Below are 14444 nucleotides of genomic sequence, written 5' to 3'. Positions count from 1 at the left end.
TATATATATATATATATATATATATATATATATATATATATATATATATATATATATATATATATACACACACACATATGTAAATGTTTCTCTAATTTATACATTAATGTGTGTGTATTTCTATATACATAATAATTACACAAAGCACACACTTGTATATTATGCAAAAAAATCTCTTTTATTAACCTTGCGATTAATCTTTGCCCAGCACTATTCTTTTATATAATAACCTATAACTACGTAGTGTAGTGAACTGAAACATGAACATCTCAATAATGCACCATGCTTGTGTTTTATGCAAGTATTAATTTCTGCAATTCAAATACCTTCTCTGGGAAATTGCATCCCATTGGGAGAACACATGGACCAGTGTCCTGCAGAGGAATCTGATAATGTGTGTGTCTGTGAAAGTGTGTAACTTATGTGTGTTTCGAGGAATTTGATGCTGTGTGTGTGCGTGTGCTGTGACAGATGAATGAAAGATGAAAGGCACAATCAATGTAAATCATGCTAATGCTTAGGATTGTGATGCAGGCATTGATGCTGTTGACAGTGTGCGTTGTGTGTCGTCATGTGTACAGTGCGTTGCGTTACTGTACCTGTCTGACATTAGCTGGCAGTTTGTTCCACGGGTAATTCTGCCTGATGTGAAATTCAACGTCCGTGTTCATCGCTGGACTCGAGCTCTTATGCACACAGATACCAACGGGCTAACGGGTAAGTCCGACACGACTATACCCTCCCGGTACTCACTCGATATTTAGTCACCGTTTAGCTATTAAACATTTACTGTACGAATATTATTTCACCGTTGTCAGTAATTGTCCACTTCCTTGTTGTATTTTTAAGCGAGCCCTCGTCACGCTTCTGGCTATGTACGTCATTTCCGCTCAGCGCGTGACGACAGGGGATTAACTCAAAGTGCAGTAAACACATAAATCTAACAAATTCCTAAATCAAAAATTGTATATAGAAATTGTACACTGTTCCTTCTGCGATAGTCATTCTGAAGACACAGACCATATCTTTTTTATGCAGTGTCTCCAAATTCCTCTGGATATCAATTTAGGACTGTTTGATACAAAAAGAGGTGGTTGTTTATAGTTTTTTTTTTTTTTTTTTTTTTTTGCATCATAACCCAAAGACTGCTGTGTTAATTATTTTTTGCTTAATAACATTGTAATATTAGCAAAATATTTTATTCATAAATGTAGATTCTTTAAATCCCCCCACTACTTATTATATTAAAAAATTACTTCGAATGTTTTCCCAAGCTGAGAGGTCAGAGTGCTATGAAGCTGCTTTATTTTTTACATCATATGATTTATTGTACTGAAGTTAATTTTTATTTTATTTTTTATCTTCTTTTACTTCTATTTAAGTTCATGTAAATTATGATTTCAGATTTCTATCTATTTATTTTCTCTGTCTTTTCTAAATAATGTATGTGTTATACTGTGTTGAGCCTGTAATCTCTATCTACTCTTGTAAAATGTATATTTGCCTTTGTTGTTATATTTTTGTATTCAATAATAAAAAAATGTAAACACATAATATGGTATTTCTCACTCCTGGCACATAACGTTATATGTATTTTGTATGTAATTTTTGTATGTTATTGTAAATTCATTGTTAAAAATTGTCATAATAATAATAAATACAGATTCTAATGTAATGAAGGCTTATTTAAAGATCAAAATTTATTTTAATAGTAAATTAATTTGTAAATCAATGTTTATTTCAGTTTTTATGTCATTATTAATGTGTTATATTCTTCCATGTTTATGTTTATAAAAATAGCAATTATTTTCCCAAATTTTTGCACATGCTCATTTTATGAAAATGTCTTTTTTACAATGTTTTTTACACAGTTGTTGGAGGGCTCACATATTTACTGTAGTTTTGACATTATTGCATTACTATAAAAATAAGAACAGTCTAAAACATCTTCAGTGGCACTTTTGGGTATATACATATAGCTAAGCTTGTTTATGGTACCGGATAAGCATTGCAATAGGCAAAGCAAACACAGAAGATGGCACTGCTAAAGATGTTGATCTCTCTCTGACATTCTGGACTTCATGGTATTCCTGTGACTGTCATATAATCTGCCTGGATGCACGTTTGTTTTTCTTTCCCTCTGCAGCAATCTAAGGATGACAGTAATTCATCTCCCAGCGTGCAGTTGATGATAGGGCTATAAGCAGCATCTGCGGGCACAAAATGAACTGTATGCAGAGATGACATTTCCTTATACTCTTACAAGTTTCTGATCTTTATTATGGCACATAACAATATTGTTAACACTAAAAAAAATTTAACCACCGGTACACCATTTATATGAGATCATGTGCATTTTTCTTGCATGTAAAATCTCTTTTGCATGTAAATTAATAATGGTCTATTTTTATTCCTTATATATTTAATTTCATTTTTAACTTCTATGTATGCAGTCTGTATGCAGTTATGTTGTTTATTTAGATTTCATAGGTCTCTGTATGACCTCTAAAGCCATGGTAGGATTAAATAAATGGCTTTAAATTATGTTATATGTATGTTAGATAAAGTGTATAATGCGGCATTGATGCCCATCATAACACTGTTAATGGCAGGTGATTAGCAGCATTGTAATCCTCTCCCTATCACCTCAACCCAGAGGCAAACCAGGGTAACCAGGCCTAACGTTTCAGCTGTTCAACTCACTCAGTTCAGCCATCAGCACTGCACTATATTTACCAGCTTCCTGGGTCACACGAGCCTGTCGGTGGGCATGCACAAGCCCTCGACCCCTGCCTCTGTCCTCTGGATTAGCTGAGCCCTCCGTCACTACCATAGTAAACACACAATGGTGCATGGCCCACTGCTGAGGGTCACATGTAACACCCGGACAACAGCAGCCCTCCAAACTATTCTAGGTAACTTGAATGCACCAACCTCATGGCAAACGCAAACCTCCACGCTTGAAACTTCACAGTCTCTGTGCACACCTTTCGCCACGTGTATCTTTTATCTTTAAGGAGGATATTTGGGGAGAATGCTTCTGTTTTGATATTAAACAGAGGATGATTTTGTGCAGATTCAACGGGGCATAAAGAGCAGGTGAGTTAAATAAAATGCTTTATTTTACAGATTGTAAATACTGATAGGGCTATTTACTTTCTAAATGTCAGAAAATGTCACTGAATGGCCTGGTAATTCAATAAAGTTGTCAGAGTTGTTTTAGTTTTATAAATATTTTAAATATTTTAGCTTTTCATACTAATTTTAGTTTAACTTTTGTAATTTTCTAATAAAATTTTTTGGCATTTTATTAGCTTTATTGCTAAGATGATATTTCAATTTTTCATTTATTTACATTTTTTTAACTATCAAAAATGTTTTTATTTTATTTTATAGTTTTAGTTTGCATTCATTTCCAACATCTGATTCATCATTATATTTTTGCTCCACAATGATTCATCTGTTTGGTTTTTAGATGTTTTGTAACTGACTGATATGACGTTCAGGTTTAACTATGTTGTAGCGTAATGGTCTGGCCAAAAATAAAACCAAAATTTAAAGCAAAATCTATATCAAGATTTGCACGTATTATTTTTGCTCAGTAAGAACATTGCATATAGAGCAATGCATTGGCAACTGAAAGTGTGTTTTTTAAATCAAGAGTCATCAAAATATGCAGTTTATGTTTGATACTTTTAGCCCGTTGTGATGTCACAGAATAGCGATTAACACGAAGGAAAAACAATTAGCATCCTAAAATAGACATCAGACAGGCCCATGTGATCTGATGTGAAGTAAAATCAGTAGCTGTCTCTGGGGTGATTAGATGACTTAGTGTTGATAATAGCCTCGTGAAATGCTTTAGGCTGTGAAGGGCAAACCTACCAAGGGGATCAGAAACATGTGGGAAGTGATACGGTTGCGTTGATAAACTTAGCTTTGATAGGAAAGTGTGGCCAAGTGGACACATAAAAATGATTTAAGGTCCCCTGGAATAGAACGTTGTGTTGTGGAAATGTACATAGAGATTAAGGGATGGAAGATTGCGTGGTGCCTATGACAACAGCAAACGGTAAGATATTATTTAATGTGACTCAAGTATCGGGTTTATTTGCTTGGCAAATCATAGATTAGTCAATAAGAAGTCACTTATGATTTCCTTTCCTTTGCAGCATGGCTGGAATATCAACAGAGATCTTTCCATTTAAAGACCAAGAGCTCCCCGCTCACCTCCTGTGTCAGTTGAATATTTTGAGGCAGGAGCAGATCTTCACCGATGTAATCTTGTGCACCCAAGACAGAGAGTTCCCCTGCCACAGGAACGTCCTGGTTTCCAGCAGCCCGTACTTCCGTGCCATGTTCTGCAGCAACTTCCGGGAAAGCAACCAGGAACGAGTGGACCTGAAAGGCCTTAATTCAGAAGTCATGGAATGCATTGTGGAATACATTTATACTGGAGCCCTCACCATCACCATGGAGCTCGTGTTGCCCCTGATGCAGGCGGCCTCTATGCTGCAATACGGTAGGCTTTTCGAGGCCTGCTCCACTTTCCTACAGGAGCAGCTCAATCCAGACAACTGCCTCAGCATGATCCGGCTCTCCGAGATCCTTCATTGCGAAACCCTAAAAGAGAGAGCGAAAGAAATGGCCGTGCGCTGTTTCTCAGACGTCGCGGGCACGGAAGACTTCTGTGAACTTTCGCTTCCCGAACTCATGTGCTACCTGGAGGACGACAGGCTGTGTGCTGAGGAAGAGCAGGTGTTTGAAACCCTCCTGGCTTGGATCCACCATGACCCCTTCTCCAGGCGTGGTGCCATTCATGATCTCTTCAAGAAGGTTCGGTTGAGGTACATCCATCCGACATACCTCTTTCAGTTTATCGCGAACGATCCGCTCGTCCAGTCGTCTACGTTGTGCACTGAGATCATCGAGTCCGTGCGACGTCTGATGTTTTCGGTTAGCGCAAAGTGCACTCGTGAATTGAAGCCTCTCTGGACCACGCCACGCCGTTACACGTGCCATGAAACTCTGGTGGTGGTTGGAGGCCGCAAGAACAATGAACAGACATCTCGAGAGGCGCTCCTCTACGACGAGCGGACACAGCGCTGGCAGTGGCTAGCCAAACTACCTTTGCGTCTGTACAAGGCGGCATATGTCTGCATCCACAGCATTTTGTATGTGGTGGGAGGGCTTAACCTAAGTCTGGTGTCTGGAGAAAGTGCAGTCAGTGCCACTGTGTACACCCTCTCGTTGAAGACCAACCAGTGGAGGACTGCTGAGCCGATGCTGGAGCCACGTTACGCCCATCAGAGCGTCTCCTACCTTCACTTCATCTTTGCTCTTGGAGGAATAGGTCCTGACACAAAGACCTCAAATACTGTGGAGCGCTACAACAGCATGTTTAATCAGTGGGAGTCCATGGCACCGATGCCCACGGCGGTCCTGCACCCTGCAGTCGCTGCAAACGACCAGAGAATTTATGTGTTTGGAGGTGAGGATGCCTTGCAGAATCCAGTGAGGCTAATACAGGTAAGAAATGTCATTCAGATGGTTTAATCTGCTTCATTCGTAGTGTGATATTACTTGAACAAGACAAGTGCATCTCTTTTAGGTGTATCACATATCCCGAAACGTGTGGTCTAGACTTGAAACCCGGACGGTGAAGAATGTCTGTGCACCTGCTGCCGTCATAGAGGACAAGATTTATATTGTCGGAGGTGAGATCTCTGGTATTTTGGATTTGAACCCTCAACCTTTAAACTGCTAATGCACTACTGTACCAATTGAGAGTCTAGGTGTGAGCTTGGAGGTTGTGGGTTCAATCCGGCCTTGCTTATGATCTCCTTGCACTATGCCCAATGTTGAACATATCATTTAAATTCATTTTAGGATACACTAGAAGAGTGATCGCCTATGACACGAAAGCCAATAAATTTGTCAAGTGCGCGAACATGACGGAGAGGAGGATGCACCACGCCGCTACAGTCATCAATAACAAACTCTATGTAACTGGAGGACGCTTCCTCAACGGTCATGATGTCATTGAGGACTCCGACTGCTTCGAGTGCTATGACCCTAAAACAGACGCTTGGACTCCCAAGGGCTCTCTACCGTACAAGCTGTTTGATCACGGCTCACTATCTCTGATCTGCCTCTCCAACCGTCCCAACCCACCATGACTGCTCGGGGATCCAACACCTCTGCCTGGGTGTCCCGTTCGCTCCCCTGCTCATTAAGGGAAATGAGAAATGGGCCCACAGCTGAGACTGGAAACCATCCGAGGATGGTTGCACTCATGTGTGGACCGAGTATATCTCAGCTGTGGCTTTGATGGGACACTGCTGGTGTTCGCCAGCATCTGTGTCATCTTAAATCAAAAGAGATTTGAGCTGGCAATTTAAAGAGGACCACAGGGAGTAAAGCCCAGGACCTCGAAATAAAACTGCGTACTTTTGCACTGCAAAGCTGTCCCTGACCCAAAGTCTTCAGATGGATGTTTCTAACCACGATCTTCCCTCTTGGAATGACTTGAGCAGCTAAAGTATTTGTTAATAATACCATGTGAGTCAGGAACCATTCCTTTAATGGATGATGAATAATGGCCAAAAAACTCATGAAGCACGTCATGTTTGATGGAGAATGTATTTTCCCATTGTGGCAAAACAGCTTTGATGTTGAGAGAGACATAAAGTTAGGATTGTTAAGAGAACTTTATGTTGATATATGGTTTGAAGTGGTCATCTTGCCTGCGATCTGCATTAAGAAATAAAAGACATCATGATGATATGATGTTCATTGCCTTCTCGTAGTGCTGCTTGAAAACTGTTTACTCGACGTCTGGTGACCTTACATTCAATGACTAAACAAATAAAATTGTTTATTATAAACATCTTTTTCTATTGCATTGGACTACGGAAATAAAACGTTCAAGCGTTTAAAAAAAATCAACAGGCTATTCATTTCTGAATTGGTTCACTGCACTTTGTCAGTTACTATTGCATTTCGTGCATGAGGGATGACGTGAACAGAAACCCAAGACTCAAGCCAAACTCATCACTAACTTTAGCCACAAGCTTTTAGATCGAAAGTACTCCCCTTACGCGTAGATAGACCTTGACAACTGTTGTCATGGAAACCACCAATCAGAGTGCAGGACAGACTATTTTGTGAGCATCATGTCAGTGTAGGGTTCAATACTATGACTAAGACAAAAACGTTTTTTGAATGCACGTCAATGTTTATCAGTCATGATGTCTTATGTTCAATAAAGGAGGGGTTAAATACATTATGTTAAATACAATACGTGTGCTTTATTTTTGATATATGCAACAGACTGTGCCCTACTAAGTCACAACCCTACTGAAAAATCCATTAAAGACCAGCATAAGCTAGTAGCTGGTTTTAGCTGGTTTAAGGTGGCAGTAGCTGGTCTAAGCTGGTCCTCCCAGCCTGGCAAAGCTGGTCAAGCTGGTGGGTCAGCTGGTCTTCCAGCCTGACCAGCAAAGTCCAGCTAGACCAGCTTAACAAGTGACCAAACACAGCTAGACCAGCTTAAAACATGACCAACACACAGCTAGACCAGCTTGCTACACCAGCAATACCAGCTAAAACCAAGCTGGGAGACCAGCTAAAACCAACTCACCAGCTTATGCTGGTTTTAGCTGGATTTTTCAGTAGGGAATGCTTTGTCATTTTTATAAATCCGTAAAATCTTGTAAATACTACAAGTATTATAAATGTATTAAGGGATGTTTATAATGTATAAACCTTAACTTTCTCACATAGTGCACTTTTTAAATTATTAGTGGTAACATCCTCACAATATTACAGTGCCATCTGCTGCCTACTGTAGGCAAAACATTTTTGAGTCATGGCAGGGTCAAAGTATGTTCAAGTTCCGAGACAGCCTTCTAATATAAAATAGAGAATATACATTAAAGTCTGTGTGATATGTATTTTGAGTTTGTCACACCACAGAAAAAAATGTGTTATAAAAATACACTCAGTGCTGTCAAATACCGCTACAATCTGAATGTATGTTCCTGATTGTGTTAGGGGCGGGGCTATGGTCGGTGGCTCCAGGGCGTCATCGAGCCACCGTTTTAGCCCCGCCCAAATAATCCTGAAATGTGGAAAAATTGATTAAAGGGACATTCCAACGTTTGATTTTAGCCAATCTCCGGGTCTGTCCTGGTAGCTTTCAATAGCAGGGAACTATTTTCAGGTGCTGCGTAATATTATTGTGCCTCCTGCAGCCATGTTACAGCTGCAAAGTCCTTGATTATTACGCCATAATGAGAGTATAGTTCCTAGCCATACCCATAGATATGTATAAAGGCTAGATGTTTCACCCGCACTGCTGGCCAATTGAGTGGAAGTGGAACACCCGCTTTTTGGCGGCCATCTTACAACAGGGCGGTCGCTCACTCGTAGCATTGAGTTTTAATGATGCAGGTACTTTTAAATGACCATAACTTGTTTAATTTTTTACTGATTTTCAAACAGTTTGGTTTGTTATAAACATCAAAGATATGACACTGCATACTTATACTAAAAATAAATAAAAAATTCATGAAACATGTTAAAGCATCCAGAATTATAGCCACGTTAATAACGTTTGTAAAAAAAACAAACCAAAATTGAGCAAGTTATGGTCATTTAAAAGTACCTGCACCATCAAAACTCAATGCTACGAGTGAGCGAACTGTCTGAGGTAAGATGGCCGCCAGGTGATGACACTTCGCCGTAAGACATCTAGCCTTTATAGTATACATATCTATGGCCGTACCGGCCTAGAAAATCACAACTTTTAAATTTACATCTGTCTTATTAGACAATGTAAGTAGCCTACAGAAGAGTCAAATTTTAAATAGGAAAAATGGAGTGTCCCTTTAATGTTGTAATTCCACAATTCAGTAGGCCAATTGTCATTTACTATTTTCTACAGAAACACATCCTACATAATAAATAACATTCTGTGAAAATGTAACCTTGGTATTTTTTTGTATTATTAATCATATTTAATATAATGTATGAGGCCATCAAAAGTACAATTAAACATTAATATCAAACGTTGATGCTCCAAATCTCAATTATGAAACTTTAGCTTGAATTTTACAGACAGGGTGACATATTGTTAGATTTGCTCAACAACAAAAAAAAGGTTTTATATACTTGAGCGATTACACTTGATGAATTTCTGCTGTTTCTAGGCTGATATGAAATCTAGGGTTGTGGGTAGAAGGGATACAGCTACGGCCAAATTTTCGTGAAATCTCGCGCGATGAGCGCCGTTTTCATCCTAATCCTATCCCAAACCTTACTCTAAACCCAACATTACATGGGATTTATGCGTAACTGTATCCTATCTATCTAGCCAAAACCGCGGTTTTCATCCTAATCATTTTCTCAAATGTAGCCCTAGACCCAACGTCTCGCGAGATTTGGCCGTAGCTGTATCCCCTCTAGCCAGAATCAATAAACGGGATTTTTTTGTTGACTCTTGAAACCGAAGTTTTCCTGCCCTCTGCTGGTGAACTTTAACGTTGAACTTCAAAAGGCCTTTGTCAGAGAGTAGCTCATCCAAAAAGGAAACATTCCTTCTTTAAAAGAAAATGTGAAATCGGTCAAAAGCCATATTTTCTTGTGTCTTGACTCTCCTATGGAACACACTGGACAACAATGTTCATCACCATATTCGTGTCAGTCTGATAAAGAATAAGCAATGATATAACATTACATTTCAGATGCTTTATTTCTTTCCTTGTTATAAAAACAGATTCCATCATGCACACCGATCATTCTGTAGAAGAGGCAGTACAGTCAGATATGCACAGAAGAACATGTCCACAAACCTGTAAACCACTGAAGTGCACATGAATTTATATCTGGTGTGTGTGCATGTCTTTAGTTATAATAAAAAAATAAATAATCCTACCAAAACTCTTACATGACATCAATGTTGAGTTGTAAAATTCTGTTTGAAGAATTTCTGGGTGTTTCATTGAGCTAGGAATGAGTTATTACAAATAATAAACTTCAACTTAACCTACAAATTTTTTAAGACATCAAAATAAATTTAAAGTTGAAATAATTTGTAACATTTTTTGAGGTTAAGCAAAAGCGACAAATTATGAGAATCTGCAAAGACTACACAGAAAAATAAAATAACTATTATTAATAATAATATAAATCTTAACATTATAAAGCAATTTTAATAATATATATCAGTAGATTTGATGAACTCTGGATATACAGCATGTACATAAATGTATCCTACAAAAATGAGCTTGTATCTGAGACAGAGAGAGATCTGAGATCCACTTTGGGTCCCATCACCTGCCTCAAACATCACTATGTACATCAGGTCCAAGACACATATTGCTCAAAGGGGATTGGGTTTTTTTTGGCACATGTGATCAATTCTTTAAGAAACACTTCAGCATTCGCCCTAAAAAACACATTTTTGACCCTCATCCTTGACTAAAATCTCAAAAACACTGTCATTGGACAGAGGAAAAATATATGCAAGTACTCTTTGTAATTATCTAAAACGTCATTCATTTGGACCAGCAGCAATTTTAACAAACATTAAGACAAATAAACATTTGGTAAGACAATCTTGAATTGTGGTGGAGTTAATCTACAGTGTCTCTTGGTCGTTCAGCGGATTCAATTAAACCAGATGTGGATACCTATTTACATCAATAATAGTTATGCTGATAACGCAGCTTCATATTTACATACAATTGCCGAGTTCCAGTTTAATATTGAAAAATATACATTCGAGTGCTCAAAGCAGCGATCGGTTTTCTTTTTCCCAATGCCGAATTCCTAACATCTCTATATTGTTCCTTTACTCCAGTGTTAATCTGTTCTGTGGCTAACACAAGCTTTAAAGTGTATTATACTACATTCCACACCTTAAATGACAGAAGAAACCTACATTTCCTGAGACATCTAGTGCTTAAGGACTCATCCGGGACGAGGGAGGGTTTTATTCCTTCACCTCTGGCACTTTTTAAAATGGAAGAGAAGAGGGAGATGTTTTGAAGTCATATTACACAGCTAACAGAGTTCAAGAAATACGCCTCACATAAACAGTTTATTTCTGTCTGGCACTTTCAGACTTTGATTTTCCAGCCACCAGGACCGAAACGTTCATGACGGGTGAGAACTGTACATAGTTTTAACGCGCCGAGTTCCATGCACTTTGGATCCAACAAGATGGCGAGAATCATCCTAAACCTCTTTGATAGTCCGTTCAGTTGGCCTGTAGTTTGAGGAGCTACCGGAGGCCATGTAGACCGAATGGGTTCTGCGATGCAGACGGGCACGTTTGGTGGACTGGCTGCGTCTGCTGTTGCTGATGATGTCGTTAATAAACTTCCTGCAGTCTACGCAGACGTCCATGGTGCTCCAGTCCTCCGTGAACTGCTTGGGGAGCTCAAGTTCATCTTTGGAGGACGAGTGCTCTCCGTGCACTGATGATCTGATAGGACAAAAACATTATGTTAGTGGCTACTCTTACAAACACAGATGGTATTAGATGGCAACTTGATTATGCTTAACATGGTGCAATATACTGTCAGAAAAAACTGCAAAAAAAATTGGCCCTAGCTATCATTGGACCCTTCTAAAAAGTAAACTTTTGTACCTCAGAGGTACATATTGGTACCAAATGTATGCATATCTGTACCTAAATGGTAAATATTAGGACCTTGAATAATATTTTGAAAATAGATGATTCAGAACTGAAAGTGATGCTGTGAAGCTCACCTGGATGTGGAGCGCTGAAGGCTCTGATGCTTCTGGCCAGATGTGGTGGAGTTTTTTTCTGATGATCCAGGATCTTTTGGGGGCAAAATGCTGGGGCCGAGAGAAGAGATGGGCAGGCTGGTGAAGGGCTTAGCGGGCAACTTCATCTGAAAAAAAATATATGAGATCATTACTCATCATTAAAGGGCACCTATTATGGCCTATTTACAAGATGTAATATAAGTCTCAGGTGTGCCCAGAATGTGTCTGTGAAGTTTCAGCTCAAAATACCTCACAGATCATTTATTATAGCATGTTTAAAATGTCCCTATTTGGGTGGGAGCAAACCCGCGCTGTTTTAATGTCTGTACCTTTAAATGCATATGAGCTACACCTCTTCGCTTCCTTATGCTGCGTTCACACCAAACGCGAATAGAGCGTCTGGCGCAAATTATTTAAAATGTAAAAACGCGTCTATGTGATATTCGTACGGTAGATACGAATTCGCTTCATTCGCGCGAATTGATGCAAAAAAGTGATCAATTTGCGCAGCGTAACCAATCAGGAGCCTGCTTGCTGCTGTGGTGGCCCGCTCGGTGTCACTCATTCAACATCATGGAGGAACGAGTGATATTGTCAGTGGGCAGTCAGTCACCCAAAGTTATATGACATAAGTTTATATTTCTATAGAGACAGGAAATAATGAAACTCGCCAAACTGGAAACGAAGGTCAACATCAATCAACATCAGCCATCTTGCAAACAGACAACCGCCTAGAACTTGCCCCTCCCACCAGAAGCAGATTTCGTCTCGGACACACGTCAATTTCTCTTCAAACGCTTTTTATGCTATTTACACGTTATTTTTTTTCTATTTGTATGGTTGTAGCCTGGGTTTCCCCATGCTGCCTTGTGCGCTAATTTATTAACGCTGCAAGTCTAGCATGGAAACCATGGCCCAAAATCTCGCCTGAAATAGCAAACCAATCACAGAACGGGGAGGGGGCAGCAAGACGATGACGACGTCTATGCACCACACCGATTGGCTATGAGCTATGTACAGACGCTTTTGATAGACATTCGTAGCACCCAATAAACGGCTCTGGGCATTCATAAACCACACCTCAAATACGAGAAAATGAACATGTGGTTCCCAGGCCACGTCTCATTCTCTATGAGACACACATAGGTCTGGTGTTAGACAGGCTAGCTAGGGTGGTTGTATTGCCAACACACATTATGTCCAAACACCTTGTAAAATTGGATTTAGGATAATAGGTGCCCTTTAAAGTAAAAAGACAAATATAAATCAACTTATTTCAATGAAAAAGTAGCAAAGAGGAGATTGTATTTACCTTTTTACAACACTGTGAACAAACAGGTCTGTAAGAGAGAAATGAGTATGATTACGATTGCATATCACCATCATCTGTGATATTTTATTAAAAGTCAGAATTCAAAGCTCCACCCACCTTTTACAGAACTGGCAGGTGTAGGACCATGCGAAAAAGGAGAACTTCTTCGTCCGACATGAGAAGCAGAGCTGAAAGGAGATAATGCAAAGTGTCAGAATAAAAGTAAAGGGTTTTTTTTGGAGGTGGGGTATGTTTCAGGTAAACAGTCCCTTTAAACAGCGTACCTTTCCCTTTTTTAGGGCGTTATAGACGTCTTTGTACGGCTGGAATTTCTCCAGGTCAGCTTTAACAAGAACCTGTCTGATGTGCATCACCTCCTCCACGGTCAAAGTGAGGCACTCGACAGGGAAGCAGAACTCCTCCTAAATCACAAAAACATCATCTTCACAAACATGCTGAAGGTTGCACTGCAAATGTAAACATACTTTTCACACCCAGGAATGAGAAACGTAAAGAGAGATGCAAAGTCATAATACACGACTTCATCTCTGCATGGTCACACCCTCGGACGCCCAAAATAAATAGCAACACAATGAACGTGAAGACAGAAGACAGCATTTAAAGCAAAATGGAATGTAAAACTTTCTCTTTATGTTGTTACACAAGCATAATAGGTAAACCCTGTGTACAGATTGATACATAAAGATGAATAGAATAATGCACAGCAACCCAAGAAAAGTCCTCACCCAAATGCACCTTATTAAAGCACCGATATAAGCCAATATGAAAGCCAATATGCATCTTTTGAGCCTATATTCTATTACAGTTTTATGCCAAATTGTGTTAAACAAAAGATTCATATTGGCTTTTAAGCCCTTTGTCACCCAGCATTACTATTGTATAATAATACTAAAGATTGATTTGTTTAATAACATACCGTACGACCTCTGCCTACCGCTTGAGTCTAGTCAAAGAAAACAACCACAAGATTTTTATTAGGTTTTTAAATAACTAAATTCTGCACATTTTTATGTTTACAAAAACAACTCACTGATGCTCCGCAAATATTACAGAAGCCAACATGCCCAAATTAAAAATATTTCTGAAGAGTTGTTTATTATGTATATATATAGTTGTTTATTATGTATATATATATATATTATGTATATATATATATATATATATATATATAAATAATATATATATATATATATATATATATATATATATATATATATATATATATATATATATATATATATATATATATATATATATATATATATATATATATATATATATATATATATATATATATAAATAATATATATAT

General features: G+C 38.6%; 3 protein-coding genes across 10 annotated transcripts in view; 1 reads left to right on the top strand and 2 right to left on the bottom strand.

The window, feature by feature from the left end:
* fam91a1 (family with sequence similarity 91 member A1) overlaps positions 1–891 on the bottom strand; it is a 28731-nt gene extending 27840 nt beyond the window's left edge. For both annotated transcript variants that reach the window (XM_073858219.1, XM_073858220.1), the window contains exon 1: positions 600–891. In XM_073858219.1, coding sequence (XP_073714320.1) covers positions 600–671 — 72 coding nt within the window. In that variant the 5' untranslated portion in view covers positions 672–891. The remainder of the gene's footprint in view (positions 1–599) is intronic.
* Positions 892–2776: 1885 nt separating this feature from the next.
* klhl38a (kelch-like family member 38a) lies at positions 2777–7285 on the top strand. 2 transcript variants are annotated; one of them, XM_055219958.2, is made up of 5 exons: positions 2777–2915; positions 3018–3099; positions 4173–5529; positions 5612–5717; positions 5890–7285. In XM_055219958.2, exons 3-5 carry the CDS (start codon positions 4174–4176, stop codon positions 6177–6179), a joined length of 1752 nt encoding a protein of 583 aa, XP_055075933.1. In that variant the 5' UTR covers positions 2777–2915; positions 3018–3099; position 4173; the 3' UTR covers positions 6180–7285. The 2 variants fall into 2 exon arrangements, with proteins under 2 accessions (XP_055075933.1, XP_055075934.1); XM_055219959.2 differs by lacking the exons at positions 2777–2915; positions 3018–3099 and adding an exon at positions 3486–4072.
* Positions 7286–9735: 2450 nt separating this feature from the next.
* Positions 9736–14444, bottom strand: part of spire1a (spire-type actin nucleation factor 1a) — a 54989-nt gene continuing 50280 nt past the window's right edge. For 3 of the 6 annotated variants that reach the window (XM_055219951.2, XM_055219953.2, XM_055219954.2), the window contains 6 exons: positions 14049–14075; positions 13396–13533; positions 13229–13299; positions 13112–13139; positions 11779–11924; positions 9736–11491 (listed from right to left, as the gene is read on the bottom strand). In XM_055219951.2, coding sequence (XP_055075926.2) covers positions 11242–11491; positions 11779–11924; positions 13112–13139; positions 13229–13299; positions 13396–13533; positions 14049–14075 — 660 coding nt within the window. In that variant the 3' untranslated portion in view covers positions 9736–11241. The remainder of the gene's footprint in view (positions 11492–11778; positions 11925–13111; positions 13140–13228; positions 13300–13395; positions 13534–14048; positions 14076–14444) is intronic. The other 3 variants (XM_055219952.2, XM_073858217.1, XM_055219955.2) reach the window with 1 other exon arrangement.

Source organism: Misgurnus anguillicaudatus, chromosome 20 (genome assembly GCF_027580225.2).
Source record: "Misgurnus anguillicaudatus chromosome 20, ASM2758022v2, whole genome shotgun sequence".
NCBI lineage: Eukaryota > Metazoa > Chordata > Actinopteri > Cypriniformes > Cobitidae > Misgurnus > Misgurnus anguillicaudatus.
This window is presented reverse-complemented; position numbering and strand designations above follow the sequence as displayed.